The sequence below is a fragment of the Lemur catta genome, chromosome 10 (assembly GCF_020740605.2).
Source record: "Lemur catta isolate mLemCat1 chromosome 10, mLemCat1.pri, whole genome shotgun sequence".
Taxonomy (NCBI): domain Eukaryota; kingdom Metazoa; phylum Chordata; class Mammalia; order Primates; family Lemuridae; genus Lemur; species Lemur catta.
In genome coordinates this window covers 42,659,684-42,681,354 of record NC_059137.1, presented here as the reverse complement: position 1 = coordinate 42,681,354, position 21,671 = coordinate 42,659,684, and the positions used below count along the sequence as shown (strand labels likewise).

The 21,671-nt window shown below is 34.5% G+C and overlaps 1 protein-coding gene across 5 annotated transcripts in view; it reads right to left on the bottom strand.

The window, feature by feature from the left end:
- Positions 1–4,275: 4,275 nt before the first annotated feature.
- PLAA (phospholipase A2 activating protein) overlaps positions 4,276–21,671 on the bottom strand; it is a 37,857-nt gene continuing 20,461 nt past the window's right edge. For 3 of the 5 annotated variants that reach the window (XM_045563794.1, XM_045563793.1, XM_045563789.1), the window contains exons 7-14: positions 19,866–20,035; positions 16,769–16,926; positions 15,847–16,066; positions 13,984–14,052; positions 10,394–10,462; positions 7,770–7,871; positions 6,117–6,281; positions 4,276–5,007 (exon numbers count right to left, since the gene is read on the bottom strand). In XM_045563794.1, the coding sequence (XP_045419750.1) occupies positions 4,442–5,007; positions 6,117–6,281; positions 7,770–7,871; positions 10,394–10,462; positions 13,984–14,052; positions 15,847–16,066; positions 16,769–16,926; positions 19,866–20,035 (1,519 nt within the window). In that variant the 3' untranslated portion in view covers positions 4,276–4,441. The remainder of the gene's footprint in view (positions 5,008–6,116; positions 6,282–7,769; positions 7,872–10,393; positions 10,463–13,983; positions 14,053–15,846; positions 16,067–16,768; positions 16,927–19,865; positions 20,036–21,671) is intronic. The other 2 variants (XM_045563792.1, XM_045563790.1) reach the window with 2 other exon arrangements.

The following is a 21,671-nucleotide window of genomic DNA, read 5'->3' as shown; positions in this document are numbered from 1 at the left end:
ACTGAGGTCCTCAGTCCAACAACCTCAAAAGAACTGAACACCAGCTATGTGAGCTTGAACATGGATCCTTCCCCAGTCAAGCCTTTAGATGAGACACCAGCCTTGGCTGATACTTTGATTGCAGCCTCATGGGAAATACAGAAGTAGAGGATCCAACTAAGTTATGCCAAGATTCCCAAAGCACAGAAAATTTGAGATAATAAACATGTGTTGTTTTAAGTCCCTAAAGTTTTGGGGTAATTTATTAAGTAGTAATAGATAGTAATAGTAATAGATAACTACACAGAAGCGTTATAGGAATATGTTTTACAAATACAAAGAAATTCCAGGTGCTTTACATTTGGGAGTAGCCTAGACACTTCAAAAAGTCAATGATATTTTAAAAAGATGGACTATTCTAGATTGACAGCAAAAACACATATAACCAAATTACCAAATACTAATACATAAACCTTGATTATATTAGATTAGGTCCTTTTAAAACATAAGTTATAAAAGGCATTCTTAGGGCAATAAGAAAATCTGAAATATGAACTAGATATTAGATATTAAGAAGTTACTAATTTTCTTAAGTATCATAATGATATTGTAGTTAAAAAGAATATACTTTAAAATGCCCTTATTCTTAGAAGATAAATATTGAAGTATCTAGTTGATAAATGTGGTATCTGTAATTTATTTTTAAATAACTCCAGATAGGGCACAGTGGCTCACGCCTGTAATCCCAGCAGTTTGGGAGGCCACGCTGGGAAGATCACTTGAGGCTAGGAGTTCGAGACCAGCCTGGGCAACATAGCAAGACTCCCTCTCTAAAAAATAAATAAATAAAAATTAGCCAGGCATGGTGGCCCTTGCCTGTAGTCTTAGTTACCCAGGAAGCTGGAATGGGAGGATCACTTGAGCCCAGGAGTTCGAGGCTGAAGTGAGCTGTGATTGTAACACGCATTCTGGTCTGGGCAACAGAGCAAGAACCTATCTCTGGAAAAAAAACAAAACAAAAAACAAAATGGTACTTAAAAAAATAATTTCAAAGAGAAGTATAAACTGTGTATAGAGATAAAGCAGATATGGCAAAAATGTTAACAATTGTAGAATCTAGTTGGCGAGTTCATAAATGTTCACTGTACTTCTCTTTTAACTTTATGTATGAACATTTTAATTAAAAAGTTGAAGGGAAACTCATGGAAAAGAAATGTTAAATGAAAAAAGTCTTCAAAATTGTATTTATAATCACAAATACACTGCATATAATTTTCTACAGAAAAACGCATTAGAAATTAGAGTAATTAGAAATTTTTCTTAAAAGACTAAATAACATTTTCTAATCTCAAGCCCAAAATTCTCTCAAGACCTCCAGGAAGGGCCAGGCATGGTGGGTCACACCTGTAATCCTGGCATTCTGGGAGGCCGAGGTAGGAGGATTGCTTGAGGTTAGGAGTTTGAGACCAGCCTGAGTAAGAGTGAGACCCGTCTCTACTAAAAATAGAAAAAATTAGCCAGGTAACTAAAAATAGAAACAAAAAAATGAGCCAGGCACAGTGGCAAGTGCCTGTAGCCCAGCTACTTGGGAGGCTGAAACAGGAGGATTACTTGAGTCCAGGAGTTTGAGGTTGCTGTGAGCTAGGCTAATGCCACAGCACTCTAGCTGGGACAGGAGTGAGACCCTGTCTCAATCAATCAATAAAAAATAAAGACCTCTAGGAAGGATAATACATCACAAATGGTCCCCTACACATTTTATCATTTCCTCACAAAATAAGCATGATATGCACAGTGATAAGTGCTAAGGAACCTACCTTTATTCTCTTATCCCCAAAATTATTTTTGGAAAGAACTTATTTTTAGCCATGTTTCTTCCATTACTTAAGATTATGAGGTAGATAATAAATAAATTTCATTACAATGCTATTTAGTTATAAACTCAGCTAGTCATTAAAAAAACACAATAGTAACATGCCTATCTAAAAAATGTAATGCCAGAGGGAAGATAATAGTTATGAAATGCAGACAATAATAACTTAGCTCTTTCGCAGGCAGTGGGGTTTCAAACGCAGTATGAAGTACACTAATTCTAAGAGTTGTATCACTGGAGGTGATCTGACAGTGTGATAGTCTAAAAACTGTGCATTAACTTGACCCACCAATTTCTCGTATAAAGCATCCTCCTAGGGAACTAGTAAGACTCTTGTGAGATTTGTAACAGCACTGCTTGATAGCCAAAAATTGGAAACAGTGTCAGATGATAGGAAATGGGTATATCCATATGAAGGAATAATATTTATTAAGGTAGATATTTATTAAACTGTTAAGTTTAAAAATCAGGTTATCAAAGAATGTATATGATACAATCCTTTTTTAAAAAAAAGAAATACATTTACATACATACTGATATGCCACAAAATGTTAATTGTTCTCTCTAGACGGTGGCATTACAGGCAATTTTTATTTGTGGGGATGCATATGTGTTTTACTCAACTAATGTTTATTACTTTTATATTCATGAAAAACATATTAAGAGAATCATAGAAAAGTTTAACTTTAAAAAAAAATCTTTAAAATATCATTAAACCACTAGTAACAAATCCTTCAAGTGAGTTTTTTCCCTTTTGCTAACCTATATTTTATAATTTTCTTCAATATACATTAAAGAGTATAAGTTGTTATAAAAAGACTTGTACAGTAGTAGGAAGCAAACTGTTCACAATTTGCTACCCTTACATTTTGAAGAGGGAACTGATATCCTTAACCAAGATTCTATGTACTATCATTAATCAAAGGTACCTAGTTTCTCAAAATATTGCAGATAAATTGTTTGTACTTACAACTGCATGCTAGACTGGACATACTAACAAGAAAGTAGTGTTATAATGGAAACAAGATGACCTGGTTAAACTCTTAACATTGCCATTTAATTTTGACATAACCACCTAAAACCCAATTCAACAAAAAAGTAAAGCACAGATACCTAACTGAACCAGCAACAATATTCAAAGTCTAGGTACACATCAAGAAGTTGCAATTTAATACTTATCAAAGTAAATATCTCATATGTTTACATTTTACCCATTCCCTTTTGATATTCCAAGTTACTCCATGGATTAATCCAGACAACCAGAACCTTTCCTAGCCCTATTGGGGAAAACTGTTCTTAGACTGCAATTTGGCATTAAGCCAGGAAAGTCACGATTTTTTTATGCCATAAATATTGAGAACGTTACTATCGTAGGCAAAGTACTCATGGTGAAAAGATCTCTCCCACTTTTAAAAATAGGAATAGTTACAATTCTCTTAAGAAATTGGGTTACTTTGGACACCATAAATTGTGTATAGAATGGTTCCCTCTTTGTGTTAGTTGGTAGGATGTTCAGAGACAAACCTGTGAGCTCCTCTCCAGAAAATATAGCATGGCATGTACTTTGAGTAGTTAACTCATTCTTGGGCTTCACTTTTGTTTTTTCTCCTATGATTCATCCTATTATCTTTACTTCTGAAAACAGACATAATATTGCCACTCATTTAACAAAGTTTTGAGGATCAAATATCAAAGTGTCTACTACACTTCCTGGATCACGCTGGGGGCTCAAAAATACTAATTTCACATGATAGGCTCAAGTCTAGACTTTCAAATAATATAGTTTGATGAGTACTTGCCTGTATAATCACCCCATAAAATTGAATATGTTCCAAATTCCCTTCAAAATAATGGAAATCACCAAAAATAAAATATGAAATATTGAAGCTGTAATGAAAAATTAAGTTACTTCAAATAGTGAAGGGCAAAATAAACTGGATCTAAGCCTGGAGTCTATGTGCGATCTTGTCTGTCTGAACTGATAAATGCTTAATATAGAGTACCAATTTGCTTTTTCTTCATCTAAAAATGAATCACTAAACAAATATACTTTTGATTTACAAATGACAAATCAAGAAATTATTTTATATCTTTTCAACACATAATTTGTAACAAACTAAATTCTTAAAATTTTAAAGTAGTTATCTTAAAACAAGACCTTGAAATGTATCAGTACTGTTGAAAGAATCCAGCAATATAAGTAAGTAGAGAAGTTAAATAAAAGGTTACCACCCAACAATCAAGTGTGGTTTATAGAAGCAATAAAAACAGGTTATATAAGTAAAAGCCCTTGTCTTTTCCTTAGTGGCTAAGGTAAGGTAGAAATGCCACTGTTGTCACGTTGTTGTTGATTATAGGTCCTTTTAAATTTGCTTCTATACTCTTGAAAGCTAACCATATTACACAGGAAAATCTCACAGTTCATCAGTGCAAAAATTTTATTTGTTTCCCTTCCCACCAATTTACAAGATCTGAAATTTTACTTAATCCACAGTATTCTTTTTTGTTTTATCATCTGTTATCAGTCATGTAAAATGTGAGAAAAAAACAAGGATCAATCTAAAATCTCAGTCCCCCCAAACCCCATTGCTACAGCAAATTTAGGATAAGTCTACAGCATTCACTTACTTTAGCTGGTTCTGATACTGACGCATACTTTTTTATTTGAGCATCAACACCCAAAGACTTGGCTAATTGTACAGCATTTGAGTCATCACTGATAAGTGTCCCAAGAGCCACAAGAAGTCTAAAAGTGGCTTCTAGGTCTTGTACAACTTCCAAGATTGTGCTAATTACTGACAAACATTGAGCTTTCCCTTCAATGTTACGGTCTTTATGAAAACAAACAGAATAGTTGAGGGTCAGTGTAGCCAGTGCAATGTGAATGTTCTTATTGCTCCCTGATTTCAGTTCTATTGCATGGGACATCAGTGATTCCCTCTGGGACATCATGAGCTTTTGTCCTGCCTGGCCAACGAAACAATTGCAAAAAGTCCTGAGAGCAAGCAGCTGGTTTGCTGGCTTTCCTTTAGGGTTCAGAAGATCGATAAGATGACTGCTGAGCTGAGCCCCTTCCTTTTCATTGCAGAAGTTCTCATTCACAATGGGATGTTTAATTGACAGTCGAAGAATGTCAAGTGCAGGAAAGACAATATCTATTAAAAAGAAAAATTCATTAATGCTTATGAAAATCCAGAAAATTCCTTTTGACTGGCACTCAATTTTTAAGAATTTAATTTTCCCACTACAAAATTAACACAAGTCCATTTTAGACTGTGAAAAATCGTGCCTGCTTTACAAAATGAATATATTTTTGAAATTTGTGTTAATTAATCTTTCATATTTACATAGACTGGATTTCTTGCTGTAAGATCATATATGCTTTAAAAATAAGCTAACTCTCCCGGGTAACAAAACAGCCTGACACACAGAGAGTATTCAATACTTAAGTGAATGAATGGGGTGGAGACCTTGCTATTAAATATTAAAAATCTTGTAGTAAGACCAAACAGTTGAATAGGGAAAGTTCTTTAGAGAAGAATTCTGGTTAACAAATGCTGATATGATGCTCATAGGTTGTTGAGAGCTTTATAATCAAGAGTCAGGGAAGACACCATCAGAACGAATGCACTATACAATCTTAGCATCACTAACAGGAAATCTGACATTATGTGCTCCACAATATAAAGATAGTATGCAGAACCATTTATAACGTATCTTCACCTAAAAATAATTATTGAACCAGAATCTAATTATGCCACTAGCAAGAAATATAGACATTTCTTAAGTGATAAGCCAAATCCACAATACAGAAAATATTTATAGAAAAAAATAATTTTTTCTTCAATAAATCGATGGCATGAAAAAAATAATGGGGGAGAGGACATTTTAAGAATTTAAAAAGACTTAACTGACATAACTAGAAAAAAATATTAATAGCAAGTGTTTGTAGCCTAGGGTTAACAGGTCACAAAGTTTCTTAGAAGACTTGTAGGGGATCCACAAATGCTCTGAAACAGTATACAAACTGCTACAAGTACAAGGATAATCATATTACCTTCAGATTCTCACATAAGGCATATGACCAAAACAAGACTATGAATTACGGTGGCATAGTGAATGTGAAGTTTTTGTGTGAAGTTTTTTACAATGAATTAGAACTACCCATGTTAAGTTTTATTTAATTCAGAAAAACCAGTAATACTGAGAGAAACGAAGATACACTTCCTGCTTTCTAGCAATATTTTGAAGGGTGTTTATTTACCTTCAGGCCAGTTAATAGCTTTCCACAAAATCTGAAGTTGCTGGGCTGTGGGTTTTTCTGAGGAACTATTACATATTAGAGAGAGTATCTTTTCAAGAAGTATCAAGTCATCTTCAGTTAACTTCTTCTCTTCAGGTGCAGTTCCATTAAGTTCCTTCAGTTTACCTAGAACCCAACACCAAACCTTCAAAATTCCCTAACTGTAATTAGCCAGATAATTCATAAATATCAAGTTTTTCAATAAGAATATTCTACTATATGCCATGGGAAGTTAAGAGTTTTCTCAGCAATTGTCAAAAACCATAAAATAAGGATAAGGATTGTGAGTATTTTCAAGCTGAGCACAATGTAAAAGAAAGGTCACTGTGATCATTTTCATTTTACCTATTATTTTCTAAGAACTTCTGAAACTTTCTGCTTTGAATACAGTTTTAATGCATATCATATTTATAACCATTTTGAATAGTTTTCAAAGTACTATCATATGTCATATATACCAAGTATAAGTCAGTCTTCTATTTTCTCAATGAGCAAATTTATAACCACTCTTTAGCCAACTTATATAAACTTCTACTGCTGTCAATGAAATAGAGTTAAATGCCTATCAATAATTTCTGTATCCTCAGTATCAGTGTACTTGTCATCACTAATATATTTTGAGTCATTGTGTTGCTTCAAAAATCTTTTACCTCAAGAAAAAAACCCCAAACTCCCATCACAAAGATTTAAGAAGATAAGTTGTACGAATTTGTAATTTTTTATCAATCATGGATGTAAACTTGGACCTGTTTCACTATTCTTAGGCATTAAAATTTTTAACACTAAAAAACTATTAAAAACAAAGTTTATTAATGAATGCAAAAATCAAGAAACTTCTTAGATTTACACAAGAGTTTAAGAATGTCTAAAAGTATATATAAACTTCTTTATTGTTCTAAATAAAGCAATTAAGAAATGAGTGATTTCTATGAAGGTAAAATAAAGGATAATACTGAACAAAAACAACTTGCCTTATATTAAGGTATATATTTTATATTATCTCAATTAATTCTCACCATAATCTTTGTGGCAAACAGAGCTGTAAGTTCTTCTCTTAGTCCAAAAAACCCTGTCATTTTTTTTTTTTTTGAGAAACACAAATTAATGGAAAAAGCAATCAAAGTCAATAGAGCAGTTTCATTTTTCTTCATCTTCTTTTATCTTTTTTGCCTCAGTTAGGGTAATGGTGGTAAGAGTCTCATCATGAGCAGTTTCATTTTTAATGGGCAATTTAAAATAGCCCTTTATTATTTCTAAGGGCTACTAATTTTTTTAAAAATAAGCTATTTTTAAAATGCTTTACTCATTCATTTTCATTAATTTGTTTTTCTAAAAACATTCAGAGCTTAGGGGGGTGGAACTTACATTTTCCTCTTTTAATTTTCTTCTTATTAAAGTCATCATAAAGCATTTACCTTATATTTGTATAAGGCTTCTTACAAAGTAGTAAGGCTCAATTACCAGATTGTATATTTGTAGTTGACAGAGGTGTTTAATACCACAATAGAAAGCTCTGTTCATATTAAGTACCCAGTTCCTGACACGTTAGGGAGATAAAGTCTTGGGAACATCTCAGTCTGTGGGTATATGAGAAAATTAATTAAACAAACTTACCTAATATTTGTGTAGGATTTGCTTGGTCAAAAGTGACAGCCTCTTTTTTAGGGAAATAAATATTCACTGTTTTAGATGCAGCTGAACGGTAGGCACTATTCCCTATTTACAGATTAAAAGATGATGAAAATCGTAAGAATGATCAAAATGAGATTTTTTAACTGTATGACTTTGTTTTCACAATTATTGATATGTAACTACTCAGTGCATGCAATAAAATAACACGCAAACTCAAGGGGGGAAAAACAGAAATCATTCAAAAGACTTTGTATAGTTTCTTTTTCAAATTGTTGTTTTTGTAGAGACAGGGTCTCACTATGTCACCCAGGCTGATGTTGAACTCCTGGCCTCAAGCAAATCCTCCCAACTTGGCCTCCAAAAATACTGGGATCACAGACATGAGCCATTGTACCCACTTTATATTCATAGATAAAATAATTTTTGGTTGTGAGAAAAAAAGCTCAAATATAGAACAAGGCCTTTCCATCTCACATTTTCTATTATACTTTTCTGTGTTTAACATTCAATCGAAATTATAAATTTTTATGAAGATCAAAGAATACAATTATGAAACTTCCCCTTCCCATCTCCTCTTAGGCTCTGCCTTCTCGTATCTTTTATTGCTTATTCCAAATGATGTAAGAGGCTTTGTTATTTTCACTAACCATTTTCTAAGTCATCTTTATAAATCCTCCCAAGTAAATTCCTGAAGGGCAAGGGACCTAGTCTTTTATACTTTTTTACATCTTAAGTATTAACATAACTGAAACTGAATATATGATGATGAACAAAAAACTGGCACAAGATGACAATTCAGCAATTCCTCTTCAACTAAAGTATAATTTAAACCTAATTCATATCTTACCTACATTTTAAAACTTAATTTTAACTCCATTTTTATTCTAATATAAAATTAAGGTATTTTGCAAAAATATTAATAAAAGATTTACTTTAATATTCTGAGTATATTAGAGAGAAAAGGCAAAGGACATATGGGAGCTTTTAGAAAAGGTTCATTTAATTCATTTAATAAATACTATGCTACAAAATTAAATTAAAAAGGGGTGAAAACAACCAATAATTTGTGGTCTAAATAACAAAGGGCGTAAGTATTCCAAAAAAGAACAGTGAATTCAAAGCTCCTGAGGTAGAAAAATAGCATGGCATACTCAAGAAACCGACACAGGCCAGTATGGCTGGACAGATGAAAAGCAGAGAAAAGTGTGAAGCAAGGCAAGAGAAAATATTCTGTGGAAAGCCATAGAAGGGTTTTTAACCAAGGGAGGTACATAAACAGAATAAACTGTGGAAAGATCGTTGTTATACGTTATATTATTATTAAATGTTATACTTCAATATTGTCAACTAATGTTACTTATGCAATTAAAAATGGTTTATAAAATCACATGTCAGGTTAGTTCTTAAGTAGAGTGGTGGTAGGCTGGGCACAGTTGCTCACGCCTATAATCCTGGCACTTTAGAAGGCCAAGGCAGGAGGATCACATGAGGCTGGGAGTTAGAGACCAGCCTGAGCAATATAGCGAGACCCCATCTCTACAAAAAATACAAAAATTAGCCAGGTGTAGTGGTATGTACCTATAGTCCCAGCTACTTGGGAGGCTGGGGCAGCAGGATTGCTTTAGCCTGGGAGTTTCAGGTTGCAGTGAGGTATGATGATGCCACTACACTCTAGCCTGGGCAAGAGAGTGAGACCCTGTCTCAAATAAAGTAGAGTGGTGAGTTTATGGAAGTTTATTTTATGATGCTGAATAACACATTACTCAAATTCTCTTGTATATATCACATAAAACGCAAAGTAACTAAGTAGAGAAAAATGTATGTCAAGAGATCTGTCAAACTTGAAAGAGATGAACCATAAATTCAGCTCTACACTTTACTGGCAGCCAATACAGAGGAAAACAAGCCTGCATATAGTCAATGAACAAATAAGATACATCAGACTCTAGAGTAGATACTAAGGAAAAAAAAAAATTAGTTACTTAGGAGAAGGCCAACTATTCCAAGCCTAAGTCATAAAAGCAAATTCTTTTCTGATTCTTTTTTTTTTTTTTAAGAGATGAAGTCTTGCTTTTTGCCCAGGCTGAAGTGCAATGGCTTTTCACAGGTGTGATCACTACAGGCACACACTACCATGCACCGAGTGTTCTTAAAGAGAACAATGTATAATATGGATAACATTCTCAACACGTTAAGAATGAAGGAGGAATGAACAGAGATTTTGTAAGGGTAGTGAGGAAATCAGCCTTACTATTAATATATTAAAACAGTAGTTTTCAATCCTAGGTGCATATTAGAATCACGCTGGAAAATTACAAAACTACCCTTGTCAAGACCCCAACCCAGAGCAGTATTAGATCAAGTAAGCATCTCTGAGGATGAGGCTGAAGTACTTTTTTAAAGCTCCCCAAATGATTCTAACGTGCAAGTAATAAGACAATTCTGAGAAAGCTCTAAAAGCCAGCCAAGAAGTTTGGTCTTGATTTACTATATGAAAAATTCTCAAGCAAGAAAATGACACAAAAGTTCTTTCTCTTTTCATTAAATAAAAGTTTCAATGCATTTTAAAAATCTAAAAAAAAGAAAAGGAAATGAAAAGTATGTACCTGTAAATGGATCAACTCCAGCCATGGTAGTTCCCAAACTTGAAGAACCTGGCACATAACGACCAGCACCTACAGTGCAGTAATACTCTTAGTAAGCAAAGTTAACTGCAAATTACAAAGTTCAAACTATTCCTTCTTTACATAGAATAACTTATTTCCATTATTAGTTAAACTTCAAAAAAGCATCTTTATATACATAATAAATGTGGTGTAAATTTATTTATTTATTTATTTATTTATTTATTTTTGAGACAGAGTCTCACTGTTGCCCAGGCTAGAGTGCCGTGGTGTCAGCCTAGCTCACAGCAACCTCAAACTCCTGGGCTCAAGAGATCCTCCTGCCTCAGCCTCCCGAGTAGCTGGGACTATAGGCATGCACCAGCCACCATGCCCAGCTAATTTTTTCTGTATATATTTTTAGTTGTCCATATAATTTCTTTCTATTTTTAGTAGAGATGGGGTCTCGCTCTTGCTCAGGCTGGTCTCGAACTCCTGAATTCAAATGATCCACCCGCCTCAGCCTCCCAGAGTGCTAGGATTATAGGCGTGAGCCACCACGCCCAGCCTGTAAATTTAATATAGAAAAATATTTACAACAGTGACTGGGTATGTAGTAAGTGCCCAATAAATGTTACCTAAAAAAGTAATTCTCAAACTGCAAAGTAAACATTAGATGCCTTATACATTATAATTACAGAAGTTCAATAAATTACAAAACATAAGTGGACTGGAGAGAAAGGTTTCCAGAATAAAATGTGAACACTATTCTATTGAAGTAAAGGGACAAAACTAGCTAAGCACATCAGACAATCAGAAAAGATTTAGGCTAAGAGTTAGAGATGCTATGACAACAGCCCAGTCACATTTGAGATAATAGTTGTGGCTATCTTATTGAAAATGCAAAGAAGGAAACATGAAAAATAAGTGTACAGAGAATCAGTAGGATTTAGAGATGTTCAAAGCCCTGGATCAGCCTTTGTGGGAAGAAGAAAGATAAGCTATTCTCCCAGCCTCTCTGAGTTTATAATCTAGGAATTGATATAACCAGTGCAATACATACAGAAAAGGCAAACAAAACTAAAAGCAAAACAAAACAACAACAAAAAAAGTAAATTAAAAAGTAAATAAGACCAAATAGTGGAAAACATAGAATAAATGAAATTGTTGAGTTTTAACTATATACCAGGCTAAATAGCTCTTATGTACATACTCATTAAAGTCTTAAGTAGACGCCACTGTAATTCACAATATTTTAGAAGAGAAACGTTGAATAACTTGCTGAAGACATTAAGCTATTAAGAGGCAAAGTGTAGTTTTACAGTTTTCTAAATATGGTTTTCTGACCACCTGAATGAGAGTCACCTATTCAATGTGCAAATTCCCAGCGTCCACCCATTAACCTAGTGATACTCCAAACTAGCTCCACTTTAGAAATACACAGGGAACTTTTAAAAAATCTAAGAGCAAACCACAACCAAGGCCATTTAAGCAGAATCCTTAGAAGGATCAGGACATGAGTATTTTTAATCTCCTCACTAACCTTAGTGAGTCAGAATCTCTGGGGGCAAGACCTTGGATAAGTAATTTAAGCAAGCTTCCCAAGACCATTCTAATAGACATCTGAAGTTTGAGAACTGCATAAATTAATAAGGAAAAGAAAAAGAATTAAAGATTGACCTTAAGTTGTAGCCAGATGGAGAAATATTTTGGCCCTAATGCTATTGTTAAAGTTGGAGGAACAACATCAAGAACAATAACTAACATATACTGATGGCTTAAATATATTCAGGCATTTTGCTAAGTACTTTACATGTATTATGCCACTTAATTTTCATATCATATTTCATGATAGATGCTCTTATCTATTTTTTATAAAAGTATAGTCCAGTTATCCTAATATCATAATTATCTTTGACATTTAGTATGCCATATTGCATATCTACATAATCACCACATCTTCTGAATTATTGACACTGTGCAACAGTGAGACATGCTCTAGTTATAACAGCCTTAGCAGTTTTCTTGATTTTGTTGTTATCGGTTGAAGCTAGGTATGTTCTTCCTGTTCCAGAAAAAAGCCACCAATGAGATTTGGGTTCTCTGTAGATGTAAGTTTCAGGGCATCACTGTTCCTAAATTGCATATAAAAAGAAAGTCATCATCTTATCTGCTCTTCAGAGCCTTTCTACCACTTCCTTACCCACCACTGTACCACAGCATTTACCTTTAGAGTTGATTATTTTAGTAACTGGTTTTAACTGCACAAAAGGTGCAACCATTTGCAGCTGGGCCACCAGTTCATTCACATGAAAAAGGAGGCTCACTGAGAACAATTCATAACTTCATGACATTGACCTAGGGTTGTGTGTTTGTACCATTTATGGCTGAGAGAGGACTGCAGGTTGTCATCTTTATAGCTCATAATACTACAGCTACAAGGCCAGTGAATCCCTAAAGGTTATGAATCTCTTCCCAAACTGGGTATACTGTTGAGGAACTCTGGATGAAGATCCAACAACAGCATCATAAAAGATATCAAAAGCCACTCTGAAAATAGAGACTTCTTCAGGTTCATTAAAGTCGAACTCTGGAAATTTTTTTCCAGTAGTGTTGACGCTGAGGCATGTATACCTTAGTAAATAAATTCACTTTGAAGAGATACACCAACACTTCATGGGCTTCAAGAAGGCCATCAATAACTTAGATTAGGAAGACTAATCCTGGGGAGCTGGATGGAATGTCTCCTTCCATGCTAAGTCAAAATACGCCTGGGCAGACTTCTTGATTGCACTGCTCCATCCAATACCAGGGACTCACATGGCTCCTTCTCTGCTTGTGACTGGTAGCATCTCGCCAGTGACAGCACTCATGCTGTGTCTTGGTTGGTGGGTTCCCCTATTATCTAATTTCACAGATTAAAAAAAATAGGCTCAGATAGGTTAAGTAACTTGTCATCATCTTATAGCAAGTAAGTGGTAGAGACAAATTTTGAACCAAGGTTTGTCTGACTCTAAAACCTATATTCTTAACTACTCTGCTCTCTTGGAAAAAGAGTTCTAATAATATGCTATTTAAAAGTCATGAGGAAATCTACAAAACTACTCCGAGAAAAGGCAAAATTAGAAGTTAAAGAAAAGGAGACCATGGGCCGGGCATGGTGGCTCACGCATGTTGCAATCCTAGCACTCTGGGAGGTCAAGGCGGGAGACTGCTTGAGGTCAGGAGTTCCAGACCAGCCTGAGAAGAGTGAGACCCCATCTCTACTAAAAATAGAAAGAATTAGCCAGGTGTAGTGGCGTGCACCTATAGTCCCAGCTACTCGGGAGGCTGAGGCAGGAGGATTGCTTGAGCCCAGGAGTTTGAGGTTGCTGTGAGCTAGGCTAATGCCACAGCACTCTAGCCCGGGCAACAGAGCAGACTCTGTTTCTCAAAAAAAAGAAAAGAAAAAAGAAAAGGAGATCCATCAAAATTGGAAATATAAATAAGGGAATTATCAGTTACTGGATGACATCTCCAAAATGTAAATTCATGTAATGCAAAGTGCTATATATTTACTGAAGAAAGATAAATTAATGAAAACTACATCCCACCTGTAAAAGGATCTGCTGTAGGCAGTGTGTTAGAAGACACTGAAGAACTGGGAACATACCGACCACCACCTGTACATAGAAAATAAAAGCTGAAGCACACCAAAATTTTGAATTTTATAAACAGCACAATATTCACAATTAGAAGAACCTATGCTTGGAGAAAAACAGAAGTGCATAGCTGTCACATGATAGAATGACAAATTACAGTCAGAAGTCTTATAGCGAGGAAGAAGTTAAAATTTTAATGATTCTCCAATTTTGTTTTCTTAACTTCAATACTTTATTGTATCTTAGCCTGAGCCTTAAATATTAAAATAACTGAATTCAAATATCAAAAAGAGAATTGCAAATGATCTCTGACCTAAATAATATACACATACAATCAATTCCTGTCCCTGTTCCTATATAAATTCACTAGAATTCCTGCTGTTGCTATCAAAAGCACAGGCATTAAATGTTAATGTTTTAGAGCTCTGGGTTCATTAATTCATGTGTCAAACAATGCATTCAGTGATGGAAATCCAGCAGGCAACAAAATTGCTTGTATCCACACAAGCTTGCAATCTACCAGAGAAGAGAATTACAAAGGGGATGAGTACAAAGGAAAGAGATTTCCATTTATATGTTTACAAATGTGTGGTTTATGTGCATATGTTTTGTTACTACCTTTAGGGAAACAATCAGGTTGTCCACAAAAAGAAATGTATGGATGCTTATAAAGTGAGAGTCTGGGAACAGCAAAACAAGCCAAGTAGTTGCTAGATTTCCAGATAAAGCCAGCTGCTTTAATTCCTGTTCTTCATCCCATAATATAGCTTGTACAGTACTGCAAAATGTGTTCACTCTTTTGCACTGCGATCAGAAATAAACAGGTACTAAGGATGTAACTTTTTCTTTTTGCTAAGTGCAAATATTTGGAGGGCTACATTATCTATAATTCAGTAGTGACTTATACTTAAGTCAACATGTAGGTAAGATTAGCTTTATTGTTATATACAAATGGGCAATGGAGTTTTTAACCAGAAGGCGAGGAGATAATTTGGGAACATGGAATATCTGGAGGGAAGAAAAGGCAGATCTACATAAGGATTTGAGAAAGGTGGAGTATATGAGGTTTTTGTAGAACAAGAGCACTAGTACATGAAAAATGGAAATCAGAAATGACAAAAAGAAAACATTAACAGTTAAGCACCTATTTCAAAATTTTATTTAGATTTGGCCCATACCTAAGAAAAGACGAGGTCCTGTACCTCAGTTCTCAGGATCCAGAACTCAGGCTAATACTACCAGGATTATAATCTACTTCCTAAGAGCCAGAATTCAGATTAATACCACTAGAATCATAATTTACATGCTAGTATGAGCACCTAACCCCATTTATACCATCATAGATACTGGATACTATGTTACAAACTAACTTAAAATGAACATGTAGAATACAAATTACATACAAACTAAATCTACCACGGTTCAATTCTAGATCTGATGCATGACTAATCAATTTGGCTTCATGAAAAAAAGAATTTCTATTCTCTAAATTTTTATCAAAACATATACTTTTAAAAAGAAAAAAATACATAAAGGAACTTACAAGTTTCTTTTTACTTCAAATGATTGAATTAAAGTTTCTTAACTTTATTTGGTTTGGCTATATTTTTTAAAGAGAACAATTTTTAATTATTTCTATAAAATACAGAAATACTACATGACTTCAGGCTTAAAAATGTGAATTTTAAGTAAAAACCTGCTGTAAATGTTGGTTTTTATTTAAACAGCTAATTATAATGGGTATTTAAATATATAAAAAAAAAATCAAGCAACACTGATAGAAGTACTTAAAACTTAACACAAACCCTAACTTACCTGTAAAAGGATCTGAAAAACTGGTGTTCCCAAATCCCAACATTTGACCTTTTGTGTTATCAATAATAAATTTTGCCACTTGATCCAGAAACATGGGATTCAAATCATTCTTCTGCAAGAAGTTGTATGCAGTTAACCAGGGATCGTCACTGATATTATATGGCAATTTATATGATGGTCCACCTTCATTGACATCAATTGAGAAAACATAATCAAATTCCTACAATAGAAATATAAAAAGGAGATAAACAATTACTAATTTATCTGTTCATATATATTAATGATCCATATTACAACACAGATGTCGTGTACTTTATTTTAATAATTATAGTACTTGAACTTTCTCCAAAGTATAATGCTAAAATCTTTGGCAGATAAAGGTTAATAGCAATCATCTACACATGCTGCAAGATTAGCACTTCACTGAGGAGATGAAAGTGGGGATGGAGGATGGATTACAACTAAATATTAATTATAGGGCCAAAGGAGGGTTTCCAACTGGTTGATCTCAAGACCAAAAGTATCAGCTGTTTGCCCTACTCACCCAAACATGCTGGCATTATAAGCCCTGCCCTGCAGAGTCCCTCACGTCTTGTCAAGTTAAATATAGCCAGGCATGAAGCATTAGACGAAAGGTGGCACAGAAGCTCCCAATCCAAAATAGTTGGGAACAGCTTATGTATTAAGAACTATTAAAAGACAGCTAATTGCTAATTTGTCCATCCCATGCAGCTCTTTCTACATGCAAAGACATTGTTTTAAAATTCCATTGTAAGACAGGGAAAAAAGATTAATTTTCCCACAGTAATGTATTTTTAAACATCAAGGCACAAGGAAAATCTTATCACCAAGGGGCAAAGGAAACCTTTAATTTGCCTAATGATTTAAGATAATGGTAATTATAAAGTAGAAGTTGACATACTTTCCCTTCATATAAAACTTTTCCAGATGTTTGTTGATTAGCACCAGATGAGCCAACAACATCACCAATTTTTATCCACCTCCTTTCACTAACACTCCATTGATAGGCTTCGACTTTCTCCCCATCTCTGATTAGACGAGTCTGTCCTTCTCTAGTACCTTAAAATAAAAATTTTAAGAATCAAAGGTAGAATGGCAGAGTAAAATTTAAAAACATTTTAGATGGAAAATTCTAAACATTAAAACTTATGCATAAAAGAGAATATATATCTTGGTTTAAAAGCAAATCGTATTAAGATTTTAAATGTGATTCTACTAGAAAGCAACCAAAAGAAAAAAATGGTTAAAAGGAAATTTTATTAAACAAAGAAAAGTTAACAAAATGTGATTCTACTAGGAAGTAACTGGCCCATGAAAAATAAAACAAGTTTTATTACAGAGTATTTCCTACCAACGCGTTTCATTTCAGTAGATGGCTCTTCATTCTTCCAGTGGTTAAGGCCAAAGTGTAGAGAAGTTTGATACCTCTCTTTCTCTCAACCCCACAGCCAACCCTTCTGAAATTATCACCTCATTCTTTAAATAAAATATAACTAGAAAATTGTCTCCTCAACATCTCCATCATTATTCCTTGGAGTTCTCAGTTGGGCTGATTCAATGGCCTCCTACCCCTGCTCTCGGCCCCCACACTGTATATTCAATCCAGCATCCACAGGAATTTTTTCAAAAGTTTAAGTAGGTCCTGACATGCCTGCTCAAAACCCTTCAATGGCTTCTTATCTCATTCTTGGTAAAAGCCTCAATCCTTCCAGTGGTGTACAATGCCACATATAAACTGCTCCTACCATCTTTTATGACCTTACCTTCTACTGTTCTTCCTCTCCCCTCATTACCCTTCTTCAGCCACAGGGTCTTTGCACTGGCTGTTTATTCTGCCTACAATACTCTCAACATAGACGTTGGCAAGATTTGCTCCTATACCTCCCTGAGGACTTTATTCGAATGCCACCTTCTCAGCAAGGCCTCAAGTGGCAGAAACAGGTAGCTAGCTGTCCTCCAAAGATTCATGCTTCTCTTCCATAGGGCAGAGCTGTAGCTGTCCAGCCAGAGACATCATCTAGCCCTCTTGCATCTTGCAATCCCATGATGTCACATTACTGAGTAATGGTCAGTAGAATCTGGGTGGGTGTGTTATTTGTCCATTCGGGCCTACTCCATCATCCTCTAATCTCCCCTCTTACCCTACATTAATCTGTTGCAATTTGTTGTGGTGGCTGAAGTATATAAAGAAAATCCAGCTTCACACAGATATGTACTTGAAAAAGAGAAAATCAGTTAAATAGCCTTTTCAGAAAATGTGGATATTCTATTAAGTACTAGCTTTTTTTAAGGTTACAATATAGAATCTGAAACTACATCAGTGAATTTTTCATGCTTGGTTAACACTAAAATCCAATGGTCTATCTTATACTTTGAATGAATATTTTTTCATGTATGACTTTGTAACATCATGTACTGGTCATTTGTAAAATACTGGTTCACTGACTTGTGCAGATCTTTCGCATATTTACCTATTTTACCATTCAATATCAAAAAATAGCATTTGTAAATATTACCACTGATATCATTAGAATTGGGAAGTTATCAAGCTCCTGATGGCAGATACAAATTTTCCAAAATTTGAACTTTCACTTGAAAGTTTGAATTTCCTCTGTGGCAACAAATATTGTCAGTTATTTTCCTTAAAGTGACATGCTCACTTTGTTCATTAAAAAAAAAAAATGTGTGTCAAAATATCTAAGCCTGAATAACCATAATTACTTATTCTTTCAAATAAAAATGGCACTCCATGATAAAAAGGACAGTTTGGCCTGCAACTCAAATCACTGCACAAGTGCTTTTCTTTGAAACATCATGGCATTTTTGTGTTTTATGCATAATTTACATTTTGTTACCCAGAATATTAAAAAAGATGTGTACTAAAGGATCAAGATATAATAAAGTTAATTTTTAATACTTCATCAAGAGCATTCTTAGGGGCAAATGGGTTTTTTTTTTTTTAAACTATAACTGCATGCCAATGAAGAACATAATAACTACTTGAACAGTTTGGCGTCACTGCCTTGATTTGCATAATAAGGCACCAGTGGTTTCACCCACCATTGCTTTTGAACCATAAGTGCAAACATTAGCATAGTATAAAAAAATCAAATAACATCTAGTATTATAAAATTAGTTTTGGCGGCCAAGGCCAAATAATCACTTGAGGCCAGAAGTTCAAGATTAGACTGGGCAACATAGTGAGACCCCATCTCTAAAAAAAAAAAAAAAAAAATTAAAGTAGCCAGGCACAGTAGTGCGTGCCTATAGTCCTAGCTACTCAGGAGGCTGAGGCAGGAGGATCGCTTGAACCCAGGCGTTTGAGACTGCAATGTGCTATGATCGTGCCACTGCACTCCAGCCTGGGTGAAGAGCGAGACTTTGTCAAATAAAATAAAAAATAAAATAAATCAATTAATTTGATTAAAGTATAACAATAAAGTAAAATAAAACTAGTTTTGATCTCATGGACATCCTGAAAGGATCTCAGAATCCCCAGAGGTCCATGAACCAAGCTTTGAGAAGCACTGGTATAATGAATGGGAAACGGATATATACAACGCAAGATCTCATCTGAGATGACTACTGTCCTCTGACTTCAAACTAAAATGATCTCCAACTCATTAAGTAGATATTGCTTTATTTAAACTCATTTTTATGTTTAGTCTCTACAGCCCCTCAAGGAATCCAATCAACCAAAAAGTATTAAATGAGTGATTTTTGAGTACCTATTACATGTATATATATGCGCTAAGCATTGGGAGGTTTTTTTTCCAAAGTCCTATTTATGGGAAGCTTAGCTCAAAGTCTAAACTGTGAGGCAGAAGCAAGAACATGATTTCTCATAGTGATTATGTGTAATAGTAAAAATTCTCAAATACCAGTTTACAGCAAAAACACTGAAACACTAGCAAAACAACGTTTTTTTTCTTCTCTTAATTATTCCAATTGGCAAATATGGTGGCGATTTTTACTATTAGATACACTGAAACATTTACCAGGTTCATTCAGATGTTCCCTCCCAGGAAGCTGCTCAGCATTAATGTCCCCTAAATCACCAGTTTTGGAATCAATGGTTGCCTGAGAGAGCTCTTTTTCAAAAGCCTTGATCTCTTCAGCACTTGCTGTTCTATCTTCTGATTCTGTAAACACTCTAATAATACCATCACTATAAGGAAAAACAAACTGATTTTAAAAGTCATTGCCATAGTATATTAACATTATCACATCTGAATAATCCAAAGCAAAAATAATCTGTATTTATGAATATAAGAAACATTATTATATATTTATTGCTGAGTATAGAACTATGTTGACTTCAGCATACACTACTCTCTCTTACATCAACTATTTAAGGGAGAAGTTATTGAAAAACAACACATATATATTTAATATAATTTTCAATTCCAAGTTAAATATTTACCATCATCAATATCTATAAATATAGTATATAAAGTCAATTTTATATAGTTATTATGGTACTGAGAAGGGTAGTGGGCTGGTTTACTTTATAAGGGCCTCCAAGTTTAGTAGATGGTCAATAGAGAAACATGGTCTTTCTTTACTATGCTAGTAACTAGCAACGTAACCTCAGCCTCGTGTTTGGACTTGACAGCAATCCTCAACCTCTATTCTCAGAAACATTTCTTCATTTCCATAATTTTCCAATTCTAAATTTTGAGATAGAGAGGCAAGTTAGCCACTTTCAACTGTATAAATCATACTCAATTATACAGAAAACCTCTTTCTTACTTAATCTTCCACTAACATCAATTTCACTCTTTCAATCGGTTTATTTTTCTTCAACTTTAAATATGCTTTGGGGCAGGGGGTAAAGTAAGCCAACAAATCAACCCCTGCCCCAGGCAAAAAATAAAACAATTCTACTTTATTAGACCGTCTGTCCCTTAAAATTGTCACCTTCTTTTTCTTCTTGCCTTCAATGCCAGAATAGTCTACAATCCTTTCCTTCATCTCTCTCCTCAACCCTTTAACTCTTCTGATTTGCCCTTTTTCTATCATTTTCTACCAAAATGTGGTGTCAAGAGTCACTAATAACATCGTCAAAACCACATCCAAATTCTAACTTTCCATTCTTCGACACCTCAAACACTTTTTGAAAATTTCCCTCCAAAAACTCTCCTTTTCCGTCTCACTGAATTTCAACATAGGATTCCTTTGTTCTGTTTAACCTACTGGCTTCTTTTTCTCTATCCACAGTATATCACAAGATTCAGTTCTTAGTCTTCTGTTCTTCTTTTCTATTTCTTCCCTCAGAGAAAGGTGTTCTATGGTTTGCTTTTGGCAGTTTTGTGGAAATCTTTATCTTAGTCTTAGTTCTTACAGGCTCCAGTCCAGCTGCCCATGATCCACTGGCATGAGTGTGGCTCACTCCCACTCAGACCTCAGGAAGTCAAAAGCCACAGTCAGCATCTTTTGTACCAAATCAATTCTCCCATTTCCCTACTTTTATTAATAGGGACTGCCAATCACCAAAAGTTTGAAGGTTATCCTTTTCTTTTATCCCCTTTTCTGATCATTTTTCCTCTAAATTACCTTATTTAGTTTTATCTCCTATCCATTAACACTGTACGGCCAATGTTTTATAATTTCACACCCCTACTACTATAGTTGCTTTCTAATTTACTTTCCTTTCCAATGTCACCACTAGTTAAATCCAACCTACATATTTAATAATTCACAAGTTCTGCTTTAATCATATCATTTCTTGCTGAAGAGCTACAACCCCTTAACCCCAAGCAATAAATCTAAAAAATACCTGGCATTTACCATTCTCCATAGTT